The sequence below is a fragment of the Lampetra fluviatilis genome, chromosome 3 (genome assembly GCF_964198595.1).
Source record: "Lampetra fluviatilis chromosome 3, kcLamFluv1.1, whole genome shotgun sequence".
Lineage (NCBI taxonomy): Eukaryota > Metazoa > Chordata > Hyperoartia > Petromyzontiformes > Petromyzontidae > Lampetra > Lampetra fluviatilis.
Window position 1 is genome coordinate 20,837,519 of NC_136277.1, and position 23,752 is coordinate 20,861,270.

Genomic DNA, 23,752 nt, shown 5'->3' on the forward strand with positions numbered 1-23,752 from the left:
CAGTTCCCATTTCCTTTTCCTCATTGACACGACGGTCCCATGACATCTGCCGCGTGAATGTGCCATCACACACGTGGAGGGAACTGGCACAGGATAACCTATTCATAGAATCCCGCGGTGCTCAGTTTCACCCAAAACAGTCCGGAACCGCTGCTCCAGGATTTTTCTTGGCGTGCCACATCCATCTCGCCCTTATTGTGGTCTCGTGATATACTTGTCCTCATTAGCTCAAGAGAGGCCCACTTGTGTTTCGTCGCTCTACTCTTCCACACGAGAGGCATCTCGAGAGAGTCCCTCTAGCGAGCATTTGGTCTGCATTGCCAAGCTGGTCAGATACCGTGGAAGAGGAGGTATCACTCACGCTTTAGCCCACCACACATGACCTGCTGACCGACGAACTGCGGTCGGTCAATTTAAACCGCTGGTTGCGTAGAGGCAGCGCCGCGCGAAGTTTCATAAACTTGACCCTTGTTTCAGCCGCTGTGGCAGGCGATCGAACGGGTGACCTCTGGATCGCAAGGCCAGCTTCCCTCACCACCACGTGACTGCAGCACCTGCACGGCCCCCGGTGCGAACTCACCGGGCGACTCCGCGAGGGTTACGCTACTTTCACCACCAGAGCTCGGGCCGATTCGGCAGCACGAGTTTACTCATCGCACATCAGAGGTGCCACGGTGGTGAGGTGTTAGCTACCTCGCCTGGTATACAGGAGGTCGTGGGTTCGATGCCGACCGTGACGCCTGTATATTTGGATTAACACGTCGGCTTTCGCAACCAATGTCATCCATAATAGAGGGGTTTTTTTTGGGGGGTTAGATCGCGTAAATATATAAATGTGTCGTTAAACCCGCCACCACCCGACACAGCCAACTAGTAAGGGTTGTCAGTACAGCACACCGGTGTGTTGGAGAGCACGTCGCATTCGTGCCCGTGGCTATTGAAGGCACAGTGTGCACAGAGCAGCGATCTCAGTGGAGAAGGGTACAACTTCGCTTTGTTGGACACGATCAAGCAACGCAAGCGTATTCTTTTCATTACACTTTGAGAAAGCACGCTTCTTATGAATGGGGTTTTCACCGCACTGCCCAGGTTTTAAGCGATTAGTGCTGTATGTCTCGCCGATGTGCTTCCAGGTAGTGAATCAAATTTTTTATCCTGAAGACGCTCCCAGCACGTGGCGCGAAACGTCGGACATGGCGCGGCACGACTCGGACACTTGGCGCAGAGCGATTTTCACCGAACGTGTTCAAGACGACGCATTCCACAGTTTTGGAGTGTACGAGTGCTGTTAATTTGTTTTACAAATTTCAATTTGTCATACAAATTAACTCGTCAAATGTAAGGGAATGCAATTCCCTCCATGAGTAGAAGTGTGCGATAGCAGCGATACATGGAAGTCAAAAACCATTCCACAGGGCGCCATGGTGCATTCAGCACGACGCCGCATATATGCCTCGCTGGGGCCGAGGTGTGGACGGATACGTGGAAATGTCGGATATGTGACCACGTACAGACATTGGCAGCTACACCACCCAACTAATAGGCTATATGACTAACAAAAATAACCGCAAACTCCTTTAAACATGGGAAACTGCTTTCCTGTACTTAAGAGGTAAGCGAATTAAGAATGAATTTCTCTACCCTATTCCCTCGTTACTCGGGAGGGATACGTTCCGGAGATGTTCGTGAATAGCACATGTTGCATGAATTACGTTAAATAAATACATACATAAGATATTAAATACAATAACTTCTTTTTCACTTTATCTCATCACTATCTCTCTCTCGATGCAGAGCTTCAGATGCGATTAGCAGATTGCCAAAATCGCGGATAGCAAGTTTGTGAACAACGAGGAAATACTGTATGTAGAATGGACAACTTTGTGAACGGCCATAGATTACAACAGCTACAATGTGCACAAATACTGCACTGGGTGTTAGGTGGTTAGCGTGGATATACAGCAGTCGGACATGCGACCTCGTACTGCACAAGCAGCAGTCAGATGGAGAGCCCCATCTCAAAGCTATTCAGGTACCACTGTCTGCTGCACCAAAAAAAATAACTAACGGCTCCTGTTTTACTTGTAGGAACCTCCTGGTAACCTGGTTACACCAGCCCACAGGGGATTATTGCGTCCGTCCGTCGTGCAGGGAGGGGCTGGGTGGGGAGGGAGGGGCAGGGTGGGGAGGGTGGGGAGGGGCTGGGTGGGGGGTGGGAGGGGTAGGGCTGGGTGGGGAGGGGCTGGTCACCCCGTGGTGCCCTTATAAAACTCAACGTTTAACCTACTCACGCCGGCTTGTGCCCGCCCTCACAGTCGGCCATATTGTGCGGAATACACCACGCCGCCGTTGACCCTGGCCATTGACCGAGCAACCCAACGTTCCTACCAGCTCCCTCCGCAGGAATGTGTTTAATTAGACGATGTTACCATAATCATCAGCAACCATAATCATCAGCAACCATGACCTGATGACCTAGTGTTGGGTGAATACCTCCCCACACTGCGACCATCCCACACAGTCCCGTAAAGCCACAATCCAACTCATTCCTGCACACAGGCTGATCTCATCACTCCATCTCGGGTGTGTTTTATTTGTCTATTTTTATTTGTATATATTTTCGTGTGATTTACGTACCTTTCCTATACTGTGCACTCCTATTGCGTGTTTTGTGTTGTTTGTTGTTGCAACGTTCTGACCCTCTCCAAGTGGACATCTGTGAAAAAGAGCTTCCGAGCTCATCGGATTCCTCCTCCAGTATGAATGCATATTCTTATTCTGTGGTCTCTCCTTTATATGCCATTCAATCATCAGTCTCACGCATCGGCCATTATCCCTTCTAACGGTGCATCCTGTCCAATGCCACACTTACTCTCCTTAGGAATCAATCTTGTGTTTCTTATTTGCGTTCCTTCCCTGATCAATGTTTCCTCTTCCTGTCTCTCGGTGTAATTCCGAGATAAGCTGTTAAAAGGGAGACCTTTGGCTGTCATGAACAAAAAACCAACAAGATACAATTCAGAAGTTAATTTAGCTAAATTCCAGCTGTGTTATTTTAAAATATCGATTTGACTCTCATTCCCCTCCCCGCCGCTATTTGGACTCGATGTCGCTTGAAGGGATTTCAGCTGAAGCGCAAGGGTTGCACTGCTTTGCGAGAGATCTGAATAAACTATTTTGCCTCATGACACAACACGATAAGTAAAGGGAGACGAGAGGCAGTGTGTTTAGAAGAGAACTTTGTGTGACCTTCAATTGTAACGGAGTGCTGGTTGTGACGAGGAAGGACCCCAGCGGAGTGATGGCGCTGGGTGAGAGGCGGAGACAACATTTGGGTTGGCAGGGATTGTAGGGCGTTTGAGAGGAATTAAGGTGAGAGTTTATGCCACCAAATTTTAAGTCAGGATTTTCAGCAAGTGCATTGACTGCATACTCCTTACATTGTTATACGATAAAGGCATAACACAAAAATGGTGTATGTTGAACTTCTTTCGCACCATATGTAGCCAACCGTGCTTAATCGAAAGTGTGGGGGAAGGACAACAAACTAAACACAACAAGTAGTTAAACAAATATTTTTTTCGATCTAGATTTAAAAGTGCATCGCTCCAGTGGCTTCCTAATATCAAAAGTAAGAACTTTCCAGACGGCCACAGAAGCGCATCTCAAAATGCGCCATGCAGTGACCATCTGTGTTTGATGGCAGTCAAAAGCCGCTGCTGCTGCAAGGATGACCGGAGTTCGCTTGATGGTTTATACTCCTTGACGAGATCAGCAAGGTACACAGTAAGGGGATGAGATTTGGATTTTAAAAAAAAATGTTTAGTTTCATATAACATGCAAAATGCATCTCACAATCGCTGACGAGCTACAGACGGGCTTGGAAAGCAGCGAGGCGGTGAGCTAGTGCCAACAATTGTCCAAGCTCTGCGGTTCTCTATATATATGTTTTAAGGCAATTCATGAGTGTTCGCATGTGGGAGGAAGCCGGAGCACCCGGATGAATCTGATCAGACCAGGATCCAAACAAAAAGAATATCAGATCAAGTTTACTGATGGAAGAATGTGATGGAATTGCCTGCCTGAGACGTGTGTCTAATTATTACAGATTAATCTGTGTTTGTGGTTTGCCACGAGAGTTGGCACAGGAAACTATTACAGATACATACTTTCCCCCAAAACACCCAATAATTTAACTGCAGGATACTAACGAGTAAGTTTTGAGGGTTGGGAGTAGTTCAAGAAATGTTGGATACCACTGCACTACGCAATAGCATAATCGCTAAATAGTAATAAAAATGTGTATTGTTGAAATTTTAGCTCTTAATCTATACTTGTCACGTATCCATTGCGACACGAGTGAATTCATGATTTGAAGAGGCGACATCCATTTAATACATTTTCTCCTCTCGACATTTAAAAAAGATATTTAATTCAAGCAAAAATCTGAATGGATCCAATTTGGACCAATATGCTCAAATACCTCGATGATTTTACAGAGAGCGTGTAAGCATCATAGCAATTAGCATTCCACACATGTATAATCTTGGCAACCCCAAAACAATTTCCCGGCCATACCCACGCAATTGGACATTTACATTTTTTCATGGCTTGAGCCTTCCTTTCATAAAAAAAAATGTACTTACCAGTACTGTGAAAACAAAGGCAATCAGGCACTGTGCTGAACCAAATGTTCTTTGCTGTTCTTCACAAGTAATTTACCTGCTTTTGTTTATATCCAAGAACATCTCCAATAAACCCGAAATAAAAATTTTTTTTAGCATTTTGCCACCAAAATGTCATTTAAAAAAGAAATTCTCCAAATTTACGGTAATGCACTTCGCAGGATTTCGTCGCTTAATTAATGAGAGATGCTGTTTTAATGTCATACAACACAGTGTGTCGGTGTTGATTTGAGGTCTACGTTGACTGCACAACAACATTATAAATACTCGTACGATTTGTTTAAAAGCAATGTTGTTAGACCCAGTCATCTTAAGCTTGCTGTGCATCTATGGTAAAACAAATTATAGCGTGGGGCTCTGTATCTTCTAAGCAAGAATAATACAAAGATATACGACAAATAATAACAATTAATCTTTCGGCAGCTAGTACAGCCATGCCTCCTGTCTGTCACCAATTTGAAAAATTTGAATTTGCAGCAAGTTAGGCTGTCGAAATATTTCACATTTCCCAGGGAAGTTGGACGCATTACCGATGGGACATGTCACCGCCCAGTGTTGCGAGAGTTACCTTCACTAGAGGTGACACAAGACATCTGTGCAGCTTCCCAGAAAAAAGAAAAACTTCCATTGTGATTGGCAGGCCAACACTGGTGTTTTCGGACTTCGTGTAAACCCGTGTTTGCCACAAATGAACCACAACACCTCGCTGATCTCGTCAAGGAACATAAACCATCACGCAAACTCCGGTCATCCTCGCAGCGGCTTTTGGATAGCCTTCGAACAAAGACGGTCACTGCATCCGGTGCTTTCAGAAGCCCTTCTGCGGCCGTCTGGAACGCTCTTCCTTCCGATATTAGGAAGTCACTGAAGCTATGCACTTTCAAATCTAGATTGAAAACTCATTTGTTTAAAACTGTTTTTGTGTTTATTTTGTTGTCATTCCCCTACACCTCGATTAGCACGGTTGGCTACGTATGGTACATAAAAAAAGCAGATAAATGAAGCACTTGCACCACTTAACATTCATTGCATAGCAGCTAAGCCCACAATACTCCCGAATTGGGAAAAAAACCATGAACCTTTATCCCTTAAGATATGGACAAGCAGCACATTCTAATAAGCTACCTCGGAAGTCAAATACCGTCGCAAACAAAACACATTATACACCAATCACAACACTTTGTCCCTTTCACCTCAACGTCACCCATTAAGCACAAGGTCACCTCTAAATCGACGTCACCTGGCTCATGCCTGGCTAGAGCTCCGCTCGCTCCAATTCACAACACCAAAACCACTCCATCCTCGCATCGCCCCCTCTGGGGTACAAACAACTGGGACCTATCATGCGAAGAGGAATATCTCACTCTTTGGTTCTTTCGGTAAAGTCACGTAGGTATGAAATTAATTAAATCACGACGTTTTGGGCACGACACAAGCGTCCGTCATCAGGTGGGAAAGCACTTTAGCATGGATTCCTGCAGTCACGAAAGCTCCAAATCAAGACTGAATATCTCACTGTGCCAGAAAAAGGGAAACCCGCATGTGCATGCATTGTCGTGAGTGGCGTAGCGGTACTCTTCATGTTCCGGAAAGACTTCCAGATTTTTCCAGGACAGCTGCTTCGAAATTAAGATGATCCTGGGAAAACCAGGACAAATTGCAACTCTACTCCACCCAATCGTCACAGAGCATCTCTGCCTTCCCCCCTTAGGACACAGCAACCAACCAACACTACCATGACAGTCAACACGAGGAGCACTCGTGCCTTTATTGCTCAGCATGTTGCGAATAATCTCCTACTTTTATAATAGAAATCGTTTTTTGCTGGCTGGTTGGCGTCCCTGATTATTTCACTATGCATGGTGACGCATCCCTGGAATCAAATGCTTATTAAAGTGGGGGTTGTGAATCACACAGCATTTATCAGATTTCTAACCTGCTGGGGTCTACAGGAGGCCAGGAGATGGGAGTACAGCAAATGGGTTCCTGAGCCGTCATTCTGGATGTTTGAGTGTTATCCCCTTGTGCTTGTGGGTTTTCTCCGATACAAAGGTAAAGATCTCCCCGCACAGTCTGAACAGTCGTGCAAGTGTGTTGGGGACAAGTGCTGTTAGCGAGCACCTATGAAGGCCGGCATGGCACACGAGGGGGTGGGTGGCCAGCACCACACCCGGCCGCCTTTGTCTCCCTCGTGTTTATACACCATGCACCAGGTACTCATTTGAGGCTGAGTCGACCAAGGGGAGGCCAAGGGCTCATTCAGATAATCTTCCCTTGTGTTGGCCATTGAGCATAAATCGAACTCAGGTTGCCGGGTTCGCAGCAGGATGCGCTAAAAGTACACCACCACTCCCCATTATTTGACCCACATCCAAACACGACCCAAATGAGGTCCCTACTGGGGAAACCTTGAATAGAACTCTGCACTACTTCATTATAATCATCATCATCATCATTACTTGAAATGTGTATCCCTACAGGGAACTGATGTCTGTTCAAGTTTAAGATGAGAAACGTGCCATGAAAGATGAAAGCACATTTTCTCTAACATCAAAGCCAGAAGACATGTACTTTGATCTCTATTTATCAAGATTCTTCTAGAACAAAAGTGAACATGTAATGGTGATGCCCATAATGCTCCGGATAACTTGAATTACTGTACATGTATTTGCAAAGCACAGCTTTATTTTGCCTTTGCGTAAATTAAATTATATTAATATATAAATACTGACTCTTGTCTCAGGAATGTGAACTTTTTTGCCACTGACTCAGGACCACCAAAGGAGATGAACACCACCAAATGCTGTTTTGAATATGGAGACACTTTGACCTTGAGCATGCAAATATAGCGAGCCACCAGCACTGAGAGGGAACGCTCAATCTACAATTGGAAGGTTTTGAGTTACAATTCTGGTTAAAAATTCAAGAGAATATCCAACAATGGGAGTGTGGAGTTGACACTCCTGGCTGAGGGCCACCCACAGATAGGGAACACCACATTCTCATTTTAGTAGGGAGACACTGACTTTTTTAGCACGGGCGCCACAGTGACGAGATGTTAAATGCCTCGCCAGGTATACAGGAGGTCGTGGACTCGATCCCAACCCTAACGCCTGTGCATTGGGAGTTTGCATGTTCTCCCCGTGATTGCGTGGATTTTCCTCCGGGTTTTCCCTCCACAGATGATGAGCCACTTCGTTGAGCTATCATTTGTGGCCAGGTCACTTGTGAAAAATGTGTTTAGTTTAGTTTAGACCATGTAACTCAATACATTATTTGAAAGTCTTTGGGTCTATCATTGTGCGTTGGTCTGTTTAGACTCATCAGAACGGTGTGAGGTTTTCAACATCATGCAATGTTCTGCCTCCCTTCTCTGATTTCCATCTGTTGGCCACACCTAAGATGGGGAGCGAGTAGGTAAGTCATCATGGCCTTTACTAGAAAATAGGGCAATCTAGTAAATAAAGGCTAGAGTGGGCCTATTAGCTTTACATAGCTTGACGTCTTGTATTGGTCTATACTCGGTGCTAATATGTACATGCTCAGCATAAGTGTGATATTTCCCAATGATAACTTTCATTATAAAGACGTATTTCATTGGTAGATATGTAATATTGTATTTGAAAATTATTTGCACCATCAAGACAATCATCACCATGAGCTGTGGTCAATCTCATTTTTAAATAATAAGTTGAAAACGTTTTAGCGTAAGTAATTTTAGCTAATATATAAACCGTTCAGATGATGACATCTGAGTAGAGATCTCTCTTTTTTTAAATACAGTGTGTTCTCCGTTCATGCACTATGACTCCGATAATAAACGGTAAGCTTCACCAAGAAAATATTAACATCCGACTTGTAAATGAGTGCTCGCATTTACAAGCATCTCACCAAACCCAGCTTCTTATTTTAAGCCGGTGCGTGCGTGCGTTAGACTGGGGAGCGGCGGTGTAACGCTTAGCGCGCTGCGCCATGAACCCGGTGACCCGAGTTCGATTCCCGCTCAGGACCAACACCAGTAACGATTATCTGAACCGGTCCTGGGCCTGCCCTCGGTCGACTCAGCGTCAAATGAGTACCTGGTGCGGTGTGTAAACATCACCACTAGGGAGACAAAGGTGGTCGGGCGTGGTGGTGGCCACCCACCCCCTCGTGTGCCATGCCGGCCTTCATAGGTGCTCGCTAACAGCATTTGCCCCAACAGTCCGTTAAAGTTTTGATTTAAAGCTTTCGTGACTGCAGGGATTCATATTCTTGGTTCTTTCGGTAAAGTAATTATTTATATTATTTTATTGTTTCCCTTCTACGTGACTTTACCGAAAGAACCAAGAATATGAGTCCGTTAAAGGTTATACAGGGGATCGTTATCATCTTCGTTGTTAGACTGTGTACACTTTTGTGATTGCACTGTTCCTGAAGAAGCTCCCAGCAGGTGGAGTGAAACGTCGGACATCGTGCTGAACAAGAGGCGATCAACCAGAAACACATCGGAGAACTGTGTGTTGGTATGCTCTGACAGGACAAGTAGTTTCATTTATCGAACGACTTCAGCAAATATGAATACAACCAAAACTCCATGTGACTTTCTCAATTCAAGACAGTAATTGCGAGTGTGATCGGTATTCCATGTGCTGCAAGCTCATTGGACATAATCTATATTCAGTCGTTATGTTTCAAAGACATATATTTAATAACTGCATCGTTAAAGTATCGTGTTTCCATGATTCGGCACGTTCAAAGCCCTCTCCAAACACTGCACCCTCTTGCTCTGAGTGCAGATTAAAGTGCAGCGAGCCTAATAAAGATTTATACAGAAATCTAAACTGAAACGATTACCAAGTGAGTGAATTAAGGGCAGGTGACATGAAATAACCTGTAATCTTGTCAAAGGTCATTGGTATATGTGTGGGCATTAGGCTTAGCAAGAGATTATGTTTGCAAAACGTGTTCATTGTGTTTTCATTTGTAACGAACTTAATGCAGGATGATCTTGGCAAACCTGAATTACATTTCAGGCATGATCGCAAACTCCTCGGTTCATTGTCAACTATACAAGCATTTGATTTTAGCTGTTAGCTATCAAACGGTTTGTTAGTTCACTTTGGTTTTCAAAACATTTAACGCATTTTGCAGGTGAAAAATAATGTTCACAAAAGCTTAACAATCCCATAGTTATCGGTTTCACTGCTTGAGTTTGAAAAACTCTATGCAGGTAACACTCGTTGTTTGTAAGCTCGCCACTGTCTGTCTCTGTCCAGTGCAGTTCCATCCAAGCTGCATGAAAGACGGCAAACCTGAGTTCACTGAGCTTACCAACTGATTGAAATACTCACTTGATTTTAACAGCCGAGTTTCATAATTTAACAACTGCAAGTCGATTTGCATGCGCGAGGGAAACTGGAGCACCAGGAAAAAAAAGCCACATGCGTGTTCACGTTTAACCTGAAACAGACCCCCGATCCACACAAACATTAATCGGATACATTCTAGATTTGAAGCTTTCGTGACCGCAAGGATTCATATTCGTAGGTTTTCGGTAAAGTCACGTAGCTTCCGTCTTCAGGTGGAACCGGTTCCACCTGAAGACGGAAGCTTGTGTTGCCTCCGAAACGTCGTGATTTTTATTTATTTTACTTTTATTAATTTTAATTATTTACCTACGTGACTTTACCGCAAACCTAAGAATATCATCGGATACAGTTTACTGGCAGCAGAATCTGAACGAAGTGGCTGACTTGAGTTTTGAGTGTAATTATTACATATTAATACGCAATTAATAATTTTAACAACCGCTAGTCAGGAGCGTAAGAATGCGCCTTGTACAGCAATGTATTACACAATTAAGTAGGTTTCTTTTTTGACTGCCACGTATGCCGTAGTAGTATAATGCGAGTCCCTGGTTGTGGTCAGTTAAAAGGGTCTTTCTAAAGTTACTGATGATGCGTGTCGGGAATTTGAGTACAGTAAAACCTTGGATTGCGAGCATAATTCGTTCCGGAAACGTGTTTGTAATCCAAAGCACTCGGTATATCAGTTGTGATCACGTGACGCTCTGCAGACAAAGCGTATACACGCACTACTCGTATTGACCTCGCTCGTTTATCAAATTCATATTTATTTCAAATGTTTGCTCGTCTTGCAAAACACTCGCAGACCAAGTTACTCGCAATCCAAGGTTTTACTGTAATGCGTTGCCCTTGCATCCCGTGCACGAGCAGTGCCTAATGCCGGCTGGGTAACTGTCCATGGTGCTGAGAGTACACACGCGAGCGGACTTAGCGGCAGGAAGCCGCTTACACCGTTTCAGCCCTGTCAACCTTACAACAAACTTCACGAGTGCTCGCTTCTCCGGCTGATTAAATCCTAGGCGAATTCATATGAATCTGTACAAAATGTTATGCTAATCGGTGTAATCAAATTCACAGGGTGCTAATTGTATGGACTAAACACAGCATAGGGCGGAGGCCTGTGTCCATTGAGCCAAACAGTGACAGTCTACTTGTTTTTTTTTATTGTTGTGCATCGTCGATGGTAACTTAAACGCACCATCAAGTGGCTCCATCAAGTGCGGTTGCCGAGTGAACTCGCCGCTTGCCAGCCGTGTTTGCATTGGCGAGAATCGGCACCCCTCGGACGCGGACCGCCCGAGCGACGTGTTGCGCAACTCGCACGGGACAGACCGAGGAGAAGCTCTGCTGCCGATCGCTCTCTCACCTTGTCATCCTCGGCCGCCGTGACCCTGACGACGCGTCTGCGCACGATGTTGTTCTTCACCCAGCCCTCCACGTTCGCGTTGAACTTCATGAAGACCACGTAGCTGATGTAGCAGCACAGCAGCGTGACGCTCTCCCACCACATGATCTGGTTGTCCAGGAAGAAGATGATGAGCATGATGAGGTCGATGATGTAGAAACTCACGTCCCGGAAGAGTGGCCACCACGTGAGGCGGAGGATCTCCTTGGAGAAGACGGCGCACATGCCGATGACGAACAGGATGTTGAAGACGGCCGAGCCCACGATGGTGCCGATGCCCACGTTGCTGTGCGAGATGAACACCCCGATGAGCGACGTGAAGAGCTCGGGCGCCGAACCGCCCGCGGCCATGAACGTCGCCCCCGCCACGTCTTCGGAGATGCGCAACTTCTCCGTGATGACCGTGAGCGCCGGCACGAAGAACTCGTCGCACACGATGGCCAGCGAGATGAACATGTACATCATGCCCATGATGTGCAACGCCACGGCACCGTGGCGCCGCTCCTCCAGCGAGAAGAGGTCCTGCGGGTAGTCCCCCTGCGAGTCGTGGGCGACACCCGACGCGTTGTCCGCCGCTCGCCTCTCGGCTCGCCCGCTCAGGTTCGCGCTCGCGTCGCCCGCGGGCGCGATCCTCCACCGCCGCCCCTCGTCCGTCTCGTTGTCGGCGACCCCCTCCTCTTGCAGAGCCCTCCTCGTTCTGAAGGATGCGGACGGCGTCCGGACGATGGCCGCGTCCGGCGCCTGCTCGTCATCCCTCCTCGGCGTGCCGTCCGGCGAAGAGAGCAGCAGACAGGCGCAGGTGGTCACGGCGGCCAGGAAGAGGATGCGGTCACAGCGGAACCTTTTCTTTCTCTTGCGAGGGTGCATAGCGACGGAGCGGCTCTGCCAGGGGTCTCTGCCCGACGTCTCCGAGTCCTGCGGGTGCTGATGCGTCATTGTGCGGCGTCCCCCGCTAATGTTGGAGGAGGAGGAGCGAGGCTGCGCAGGTGATGGCTGTTGTCTGACTCTTGCCGCTGCTGCTGTTGTTGTTGTTGCTGTTGTTCCTCCAGAGACACCTTGGCCTGCGCAGCATCGTCAGCGGTAAGAGCGATCTCCGCCAGCAGATCTGGGAAGATCAAAGCGGTCTCACGTGAGTGTCCTTTACTCCTGCCACCCGTTACAGCGCCCACCGCGTGCCAAGAAGGAGACCCCCAGAGACCCAAGCTTACGCGTACGGTACACTCCGGCTACTAATCATGAATACCCTTTACAATTCTCTGCAAAAGTCTCACTGGAGGGTCTTACGTTGAAGACCTTTGGTTGATTCTACGTTGTGAGCAGTCGGCCGCCTTCGTGTGATAGGAAACCGGATTTGCGGGAGAAGCACCACGCATACGAGGGGATAACAGACAATCAAAGCTCCGCACAGATTATCGACCAATACTATTTAGTTGTGGGACGGTTGTCAATTTGGGCTGTAATGCCAGCACGCGATGGTCTACTCTCGTGAAGGATGCTACAGGGTCTTTATCTTTGACTTTACAGCAGACGGCGAGGTTTAATAGTAAATCACCACGAATATATACATCGCTGTATTGTACCCATGCTGCAGGTAGCAGGGTGCGGGGTTTGAGCCGTCACCTCCGTGTGGATTGGCTCCCGAGCGATCTGCCCGATGTTTGTATCCGTCTCAATAACCATAAAGCGACGATTGTGATGATCTCATCATTGTTGTCACCTTTTTTTGTCACCCAGGAAAGCCTCACAGATTTTTATGAAACTTTTCCTGCCAAGTTTTTTGCAGTCGGTGACTGATTGCTGTGAAACGTCGTAGTTTTTTGTTATTTTTTTGTTATTTTCTTTGAACCGATCTACGTGACTTTACCGAAAGACCCAAAGAATATGAATTCCTGCAGTCACGAAAGCTTTAAGTCAAGATTTTTCGGGTACAGAGATTCTCTCGTATTGAAATCAATGCTGCAGAAACTAGCCCGTGCAGCTTATGGGGTGTGTAACTTTTATTTAGTTTTGCAGAGAGACTGCTTATTTTGTTACCCCCGCTAGCGGTGCTGGTTGTAGAGTGCACATCGCGACGACACAGGGATACTTGTGATTATCTCGTGTGGACTATCTCGGGTTATCCTGAGAATGACAAACTGCCAATATCCTCTGCAGATGCGTGCATCGTGCATTATTTTCACGTGAAGTGACGGAGAGTAGTGTTTATACAAACGTGTGTGTGTGTGCTTGTTCATACACCAGGAGGTTTTAAACATAGTATTTACAAAATGTGCTTTTTTTACAAAGACATTATACAGGGTGCTTACATTTTTTGTTCAACACTTTTGAGAATTTGCAACAGAACCACAAGAAATGTGACTCCGGGCTCTGGAGACCACCTGGAAATGATTCCGGGCACGCGTTGATAATGATGGGGAACACGTGGAGACACGAGGAAAGCAGAGAGAAGCAGGGAGACAGCGACAGCCGGCACCAACAATTGCCCAAGCTCTGCGGTCCTCTCTAACATTGTTATTGGACAATGAATTAGTGTTTACATGTGGGGGGAAACCGGAGGACGTGAAAAAAACACACTCATAGCAAGGCAGGATATGATGGCACCTCGACACGCTGCATTACCGGCGTGCATAGCCACCACCGCCCGGCCTCTCTATGTGCTGTGAAAAAGGGCCATTGCCCGAAACGTCGCTTATTATATCATTCTTTGTCTTTAAGGCCACAGTATTGCCGACGAATAGCTTGAGTTGTTTCGCTATTTGTACTCCCAACGCAGCAGAATAACCAAACAGTTCGTGTAATCTAAACGCAGCGGTCCTATTTGCTCGCTTGAGAAAAGGGGAACGCGAACTCAAGAGACGAGACCGCGCGCAACGGACTGGGAAACACACCGCGTGTGTCGGGGACCTACGAGGTTGCACTACAACGCGTAGCTCAGTGTTCTCCATTGCAAAGCCCGCCAGGGGTCACTGACGGCCCCAGGTGACCTTTAGTGCGGCCCCTGACGCGCGGCCCCCGACAATACACGAACACGTGACAACACCGCCCATCGTCGTGGTGTCAAAGCCGACAATGGTTTAAATGTGTGGCGGCCTTCACGCAGATAGATGTCTTATCGGCGAAAGTGGCGCCCCGAAGAAGATTAGTGCAGAACACTGATGTGTGTAACGCGTAGTCTTTCGCGACCGATGTTATACATAATGGAGGGGCTTTCTTTGGGTCAGATCGCGTAAAATGTGTCGTTAAACCCGCCGCCACCCAACACAGCCAATTAGTAAGGTTTGTCGCGTAAACAAAACGTGTCAATTCGTTACTAGTTCAGCACACCGGTGCGTTGGAGAGTAAACCCACAGCGTTTGCAATTCGAGTAGTACGACGTTTCGTCGGTAATGATAACCAACCTCATCAGGTGACCGCCAGAGAGGGGTGACTGTGACGTCGTCATTTGTGAGCCAATCACGTGGGAAGACCAGGCGGGGGGGGGTTAATGTACTCATATAAATTACAATGGATATCTAGTCTTGGTTGGCTTATTCACAGACAACCCTTACTAATTGGCTGTGTCGGGTGGTGGCGGGTTTAACGACACATTTATATTGACGCGATTAAGGGTTGTTCCGCGCCCTGCTCTTCCCATCTCCGACGATTCGCTCAGCAAGCTGGCACCCTCTACGGCACGCGCGGCGAAACGTCGGACATCATGGTGATGAACAGCAGGCGGCAATAAGCCGAATACACGTCAGATAAACTGTACGGCACAACAGTAAAAAAAGAAACCCCTAAGCTGGGAGTAGCTTAACGCCTGGCTCAATGTTAACGCCGACGCCGATTCGATCGAGCGAAAGTTGCTGCCACCGAAAGTGTTAACACGGCGATGATGCTGCTGCTGCAACTAAAACCTCCAAAACAACGACTCGAATGCGTTTCTCTGACTACTGTGGGAGGGGTGGCGGGGGGTTCACGCGACGAGACAGACGCTGTGATAAGTGACGATGAGAGGCGACGGTAACTTCACAACGGATAGCAGCGATTCGCAAAAGATAAAGACAAAGATCCCCCGTATAGCCTTACAGACTATAGGGGCAAGTGCTGTTAGCGAGCACCTATGAAGGCCGGAACGGCTCACGGAGGGGGTGGGTGGCCAGCACCACGCCCGACCGCCTTTGTCTCCCCAGTGGCGATGTTTACACACCGCACCGGGTACTCATTTGAGGCTGAGTCGACCTAGTGGAGGCCCAGGACCGGTTCAGATAATCGTCACCGGTGTTGGCCGTGAGCGGGAATTGATCCCGGATCGCCGGGTTCATAGCGCAGCGCGCTAACCGCTACACCACCGCTCCCCACTCGCGATTCGCACGCACGCAGCTGTGTAGCGCTGTGGATGGATCGTTCGGACTCGCGGTTTGAAGGGTTTTGAGTTCAAATCCCGGTGGTAAAGTATGCTCAATAATATAAAGATAGAACTAATACTTGCACAGCGTTGTGTCCGCCCAAACCACAGCAGCACACTCGCGGTTACGAGCGTGGCACACTCTCGATTGGCTTCAGCTTCACGGAGGAAATGTACTCGGTTCACTGATGATGACGATGGACATCGATGTTTATTTTTTTATATCTAAAAGCGTTTAGCGCGAGACTACATCAATCATGACTGTCGCCTGACCCGGTCCGATAAGTGAAATCAATCAACATTCACGGCTGTTTTGAGATCCCTCAATCGAACAGTTCGTTACCCCCCGCCCCGTATTTGTCTCCATGTAATTGTAAACTCGACAGTATTGATGCCAAATGTAAGCTCTCTACCGTGTCTACAAAATAGCACATCATCAATGCGACCGTGGCCAAGCAGGCCAAACTATGCAGCACATCGTGACCCACTATCACCTGCACTGTCGCGGCGAGCAGACCTCGACAATGACACTTAGCTCCTGGACATATCACCATCGCGCTCAGTAAGACGAACAACCCGATTGATGAGTCACTCAGCCACGGTGCACACCATCTCTACCGCGCAAGGAATAAGAAGAGTTCGCAGCACGTATCACCCAGCGCTCGTACACATTCGACGGTAACTTTCCCTTTATGAAGGCAAATTTCATTACCAATTAATTTTCAATTTCAGCATCGCGTTCACGGCGCAGGCGATTATTACGCAACGCGATGCCGTGGCTTCTGTGCGCCCCGTGTCAGCCAAAATCAGCACCGCAGAAACCACCCCCTTCCTCCCCCCCCACAAGAAAGAACGTCTGGACTAACCTACCGTGCCCCACACGTAGTTGTCAGGTATTTACCCGGCTTTACGCATCAGTGTCCCCGCAGCCGGAGTCTGCCCAGGTGTGTGCCGCCGCTGCTGCTGCTGCTGCTGGGTACAGGCGGAGTCCCGGGCGGTTGTCAGCTGTGACACAGCGCTGAGCTGCGAATCCCACGGGAGTCCGGGCAGACTGAATAGCGGCAAAAGCGAGGAGTGCTAAAAGCCGGGGCTAGTGGAGGTGGTGGGAGGGAGAGGGAGGGAGGGGATGAGGGAGGGGAGAGAGAGAGAGGATGGAGGGGGGGCAGACACGAAGGTGCAGTGGGGGAGCTTGCGAAAGGAGATTATACGAATGTGTAACCCGATGGATTGATTATAGAGAGAGCCGACCAATGCGGGGTAAGCAGTGGAGATGGGATGGGTGTGGTCTGGTGTAGTCATCTGTAGTATTTGTATACGAGTATAAATAGAGCGCCCGCAAGCTGAGAGCTTTCGCAAGGCATGTGTGTGTGTGTGGAGTAGGTTGACTCGGCATTAAATGAGTACCTGGTGCGGTGTTTAAATATAAGTACTGGGCAGACAAACGCATCCGGGTGTGGTGCTGGCCAACCCACCACCCCCCGTCATGTGCAGTGCCAACCGTCATAGGTGCTCACTAACAGCACTTGCCCCAACAGTCCGTATGGCCATATGCGAGATCTTCATCGTTGTGGTCACGTGCTCTGGCGTGGGACCCTATGAAATGGCATGCATTGCGTAACACTTTAATATGTTGATCACATTACGGACGCAAGCGTAGATGCGCATGGGTATAGGGAGGTACGAGACAGCTTTGTGGGTAAAGAACACGCCGTCTAGATGAATGTCTATCGTTATTACAAGAGAAACTTGGAATGTATTGTGCACGAAGATAACAGGATACAAGATTGGGCACAAGATTCATACAGTGTAGAGATTGTATATTTACACCAGGTATGCATTGTGATCATGGCTGACTTGTGCAGTTTTGAGAAGAGAGTAGAGTACTTAAAATGTAAGAGCACTCCAATGTCAGGTTCATTTTGAAACTCTTACCCGATGGATCGACCGGTTCCTGTCATAGGAACGTGGGCTTGTAATCCTTGCCGACAGCAACAAATGTTCATTAGTTTAAGTCTCTTCGACTTGATCTGGCCTAAACACCACTTTGTAAAAGCCCACCATTCAATGTCATATATATAGGTTCTCATCAGAGTAATGTGACATCTTCAGTATTGACTCAGAGGCACCTCTGCAGAGCAGGCCGCTTATTACCAGAAAGTTGTGAATGTAATTCCCAATTAGGTGTCGACTCAACCAATCATCCGTCCATCCATCCACGTGTGTTAAAATAACGACGATTTTGTGGGAAGTAAACAATGGTATTCCAATAGAGGCACTAGCTCAGGGGTCCGGCATGTGGCTCTATAACAGAGGTCGCAACCGGGTACCCGATACCCGTACCCTACCCGATACCCGGCTACCCGTTACCGGCCGGGTACGGGTACCCGTTTGCGACCCTGGTGCGGCCGGGTACGGGTACGGGTAGGCCGTGAGTCACTGGTGAGTAACCGTTTGTCACTCATTTCCCAACGTCTTGTCTCTTCTCACAATTCAAGTTCCTAGAATCAACCCACCCGCGCCTGCAACATGGCTTCATCCCAGAGGTCGCAATCGGATACCCGTTCCCGTACCCTACACGACGGGTACGGGTAACCGAGTATCGGGTAAGGTACGGGTACGGGTACCCGTTTGCGACCCTGGTGCGGCCGGGTACGGGTAAGGAATCAAAACCCGTTTGCGACCTCTGCTCTATAAGGACCGCTTCGTAACGACCCTCTCGCATTCACGGACATTGCGGCTCTTGAAATATCGAGGTTGTTTTTTTTACCGAATTAAAAAAAAATGGCTCGTCTCGTTATTTTGGTTGCCGACCGACTGCACAAACCCTCGCCATAAAAATGTGGATTTTCCACTCGTGGCTCAGGACTGCCAATGAAGAGGAGCACCGTTCGCGTGAGCATGGCCACATTCTCACTTATAAAAGGGTTGTTATTGTCCAATGATCGTTTGACTTCTGGCTTTATTCACATCGTAACACCACAAGTGCATACCTGAATGTTATGAATATTTCTTTCGTGACACTCTAACGTGAAGAAAATTCAGGGTGTGAACTCATACTCCTTGTGACTTTCTGACCCGCCTCTACTGGATATATCTGAAAACGACAACTAACTATTCTAATCTTACCAGCTAAAGCGTTATATGGTTATTTTTCAGAAGAGACCTGGCCTCAAATGATAGTTGAACAAAGCGGCTTATCCATCATCTGGAAATGTATCGCAGCCAAACAACCTAAACGCATGTTTCTAGATGTGGTGGGAAAAACCTGAGAACCCGGAAAAAAAACCCACGCGACCACGGGGAGAACACGCAGACTCCAAATAGACAGCAGGCGCCAGGGTCGGGATCGAACCCACGACCTCCTGTATCCCAGGCGAGGAAGATCACGTGTCGCCACCGTGGCGCCCCCCCCCATTCCCCCTAAAAGGGCTATTATAGCTCATCAGATTCCTCCAGTATAAATAAAGATTCTGATTATGTAAAAGCACTGCAGAGGGGGTGGGTCGTGTGTGTCTGGGGGGGGGGGTAACACCTTATTTCTTCGAGAGAGAGAGTTTTCCAAACAACCAGGTGCAACCGTCAGTAGTACCCCCAGTGTTCACCACAGCCTCCTCACTCTCACGCTGCCCCCGTCTCTCAGCCTCCATCCCCGTGGAACAACTTTGTTGTCAACAATGGGATGTGATCTTCTTGGTTCTTTCGGAAAAGTCACGTAGAAGGGAAGTAATAAAATAATAAAATAAAACATAATAAAATAATATAATAATATATTATCTCCTTGGTTCTTTCGGTAAAGTCACGTAGAAGGGAAGTAATAAAATAATAAAAATAAAACATAATAAAAAATAATTCTCACGACGTTTCGGCCACAACGCAAGTAGCCGTCCTCAGGTGAAAACCAGGTCTGTCAAGGCGACAGCGTCTGAATGTTCCCTTCTACGTGACTTTACTTTATTTATTATTTTATCACTCCCCTTCTACGTGACTTTACCGAAAGAACCAAGAAGATGAATCCCTGCAGTCACGAAAGCTTTAAATCGAAATGGGATGTGACTGTCAATTTCAATATTATGAGGTGTGAATGGCAAGTGTTGCTTGACCCGAATTCAGCAGATGAGAGAGATGCCGCCATTTCCAAACGTCGTCGTCATAGCCATTGGTTGTCTGCCCAAGCAAAAAATAAGTGGAAGGAGGTCCTCAAATGTATTCACGGCTCCGAGCCAGTGATGGAAATTCCGCTGCCTTCTCGTGGATACGGGTCTATCCAGAGCCGGCCCAGCCACTAATTGCAAAGGGCCCCGTGGCCAGCAGAGGGCCCCCTAGAGTCACTGCTAGCTAGTGGGTGAAAAAAATCATACATCAAAGGGGCCTCCAACCAAATTTTGCTTAGGGCCCCCAAAGGTCTAGGGCCGGTTCTGGGTCTATCCATAAGTGTGTGCATTGAGTGCCACTGCGTTCCCGACAATGTAATACACACAAAGTCTTATTCATGTCGTTAACTCCAGAGGAGTTGTAGTGTTGTCAAGCCCCAACCAAGATTTCAACTCACAACCTTCCCATTGCGAGACGCACACCCTGACCATCGCTCTGCCTGGCCAGGGTGTGGTTGTATTTCAGTGCACATCTCTCGTCCAGTGGGGTATGGTTCAAACTACTGGGGTGACGCTTAGTAAGATGGTATCTTCCTCGACTGATATGCAGGAGGTTCGTGGGTTCAATCCCGACCCTGACGACTGTTGTATGTTTGGAGTTTGCATGTTCTCTCTCCCCGTGGTGGTCGCATGGATTTTTCTCTGGGTCCTCCGGTTTTTATCCTCCACGTTTAGATTATTTGGCTGCGACTATAAATGTCCACATCTGATGATAATCCACTTAGATGAGCTATCACATGTGGCCATCTCGCCTCTGAAAAATAGCTAATAGCTCAGTGAGCTTTACGTGGCAAGATAAAATAGTTTAGTTTACAGAGTCATCCATGTATAGATACCTCAACGATTTATAACTGGTGATTGAATATGGTATTGTGGACCACCACATCCCAAGACCGTTGTCAGTGGCAGCAGTCACGGGGCATTGCAGAGTGGGAATGTGAAAACCAACAAGAGCAACAGCGAAAATAATTTACATGAAACCCACACCTGGATTAAGTCATCACAAAGTGCTCACCAATCAATCTGTAATTGATAGGTCTTGTAAACAATATATCAAGAGATTGATATACCCTAAATGTTCCTCAGACCCAAAACACACTCCCAAAGTTACATTTTTGCAATCCTTTTGGCATCACATACAAAAGCTGAGAAACATGGCACCATCCCTAAACCCAGCCAGCCCCTTTTTAATATGGCCACACTCCTCAATAAAGATTGATGGTTGTGGAGTCGGACGGCACTCTTGTGACTCGATGATTCTACCACCTCGATTATTTCACCACCATTCCAAGGAAAGCAGAATCACTTACAATACTCCGAGACACTGCTTCCACAGTTACCTAGACATTACAAGTGTGATATTCTCCCCCGCCAATGCAATGTTCAACACTTAACCTTCACATAGATAACAAGATCCCACAACAATAATTCTAGGTCACTTTACTCCTTAGCAATCACAAACTACCAACAAACCCACAAACAGCCTCTCTTGGAGAAAGCGTATTTCCAGACCAATCTCCAAAGATGCCGGATCTGAAATAGGCTAGCCTCTTTAACTGGAATTACCCCTGTATCATAAATGCTCACCTCAATTTTATTTTTTCTAAAGCACACATACACACTGGGAAAAAATCCTCAAGTCAACCAATGTTGCTACAGACACGACTGACCTAGAAAACACGCATAATGTTAATATCGTAAGAATCAGACCCTTTATAATGCTGCCATTCAATTCTTAAACCAGGCCAGCACAACCACAGTCACCACAACACCTTCAGCCTGGCTCCGAGACCACACATCTAATATTGGCATCACGAAACACCAACGCATTCTGCTCCAGATCTATCGCACCAAAGCCAGGCTCATGATTCTTCATGATTGGAAAGGACATAGGAAACGAAGTGTCCACACGTGGTTCAGGCATGTGTATAACTTTACCTCTCTCTTGAACATCTACGCTCCACCATCAAAGATGAAATATTAACATTCAAAGGCACTTGGGACCCTTTCATCTCACTCCCTTTTGAGCACCTCCCCCACCCACACTCTGACTCGTATACACAAGGCGAACATGAAAATGACTCCCACCCACACTTCTGACTACTAGAGCCACCTTGAATGCCTTCTCCCACATCACCCACCCATGCACTCAGTGAACACTGCAGCACCTCTGCCACACACAGAAGAGTAACCATTCCTCTAACATCACCTTCTCCTCCACTCTGCCCCTCGCCCACCCTTCCACCCCATGCGTGAAATAAATCTACTCTTAGCCATTTTGCTGTTCTTGTTCAAATGTTTGTATGTTGAACTTATTTCGCACCAGACGTTGCCAACCGTGCTAATCGTAGGTGCGGTGGAACGACAACAAACGAAACACTAAAGCAATTATAGATTTGAAGCGTTCGTGACTGCAAGGATTCATACTCTTAGGTTTTTTTCGGTAAAGTCACGTAGATAAAAATATATGTATAATAAAATAATAATAATAAATGAAAATAACTCAATTAAACCACGACGTTTCGGAGGCAACACAAGTCTCCGTCTTCAGGTGGGACCGTCACAGCCAAATTTACTGTATCTTGCAAGTCAAGCAGTTCTAAGGAAATTCGTTTTCTATCTAGATTTAAATTTTCAAAGTTCCAGTGGCCTCCTAATATCAGCAGGAAGAACGTTCCAGAGGGATACAGAAGCACATCATAAAGCACGCGATTAGTTGACCGTATTTGTTTGATTGGTAACCAAACATCGCTGCGAGGATGACCGGTGTTTACGTGATGGTTGATGCTCCTAGAAGAGTTCACAGCAAGGTATATGTGGTTCATTTGTGGCAAGCACTTTTTTCCTCATGTTGTTTTTATTTAACCAAGAAATAAAACGAACTCAGCGCATTCAAGAGATATCTCTGCAATGAAGAAGAGCTATTGCCCGACACCTCACCTGTTATATAAATGTTTTCCTCATCAGAGCGATGTTAATGATGATCGTGTTGAGTTTGTGTTACTTGTGCTTATGCACCAGTGCCAGATGACATGTTTTTTGTTAAATATATTGCAGTGATTTTTTTGCTAAGTTGGTGTGATCAAAAAAGCTTAATTTGGAACAAAGGTTGCTTCAGGAATATTTTAAAAATGGGAAAAAGCCCAGAAGGGATGATAGGAAGGCATGTTGATATGTTGTTTACCAACAAAATACGCAACAGTTCATCCCCCTGTGATTTGACTGACAAAAATGCAATTGTTTTTTTGGCTTGGTGTGTTGTTCGGCATGATGTGCGACGTTTCATGGGAAGAGAGCTGCTCGCTTCAGTTCATAGAAGCTTCCAGGGCGTGGAGCGAAACGTCGGACATCGTGCCGAACAACACGCCGTGCAACCCGAAGAAAAAACCCACAAAAGAGAGAGTTACAGATATTCTCGTTGTATTCACGAGCCCTCACGATTTCTATTATCCCACTCTTCAAGCGATTAGCAGCCCGTGTCTGGATCAGAAAATAAATAAATAAACTGGGTTACTAAGTCAAATGCGAAATGGCGTTTGAGAAAACCTCCGTCGATTTCAACTGCCTTGGCGACTCTTTACAATTGTGCAGTCAAAACATCTGCAGCTTCACCCGGTTGCCAAGGGGGGGGGGGGGGCAAATACGTGCAGAATTTCCTCGAGAAATTACTCTCAAGGGGAAGTTCATATTCCATAGCAGTTTCCTCCACAGGCAGAGTTTGACTTCTGTATTTGTGGGGGGGGGGGGTGCAGGCAGAGGTTCGCGTTGTCCCTCAC

The 23,752-nt window shown here is 47.0% G+C and overlaps 1 protein-coding gene across 1 annotated transcript in view; it reads right to left on the reverse strand.

Annotated features, from left to right (window-relative positions):
- LOC144950066 (sodium/potassium/calcium exchanger 2-like) overlaps nt 1-13,118 on the reverse strand; it is a 77,501-nt gene extending 64,383 nt beyond the window's left edge. Inside the window, 3 exon segments of the mRNA XM_078880070.1 lie at nt 11,400-12,379; nt 12,382-12,543; nt 13,019-13,118. Of these exon segments, the coding sequence (XP_078736196.1) occupies nt 11,400-12,379; nt 12,382-12,543; nt 13,019-13,118 (1,242 nt within the window).
- Between the last annotated feature and the right edge of the window lie 10,634 nt (nt 13,119-23,752).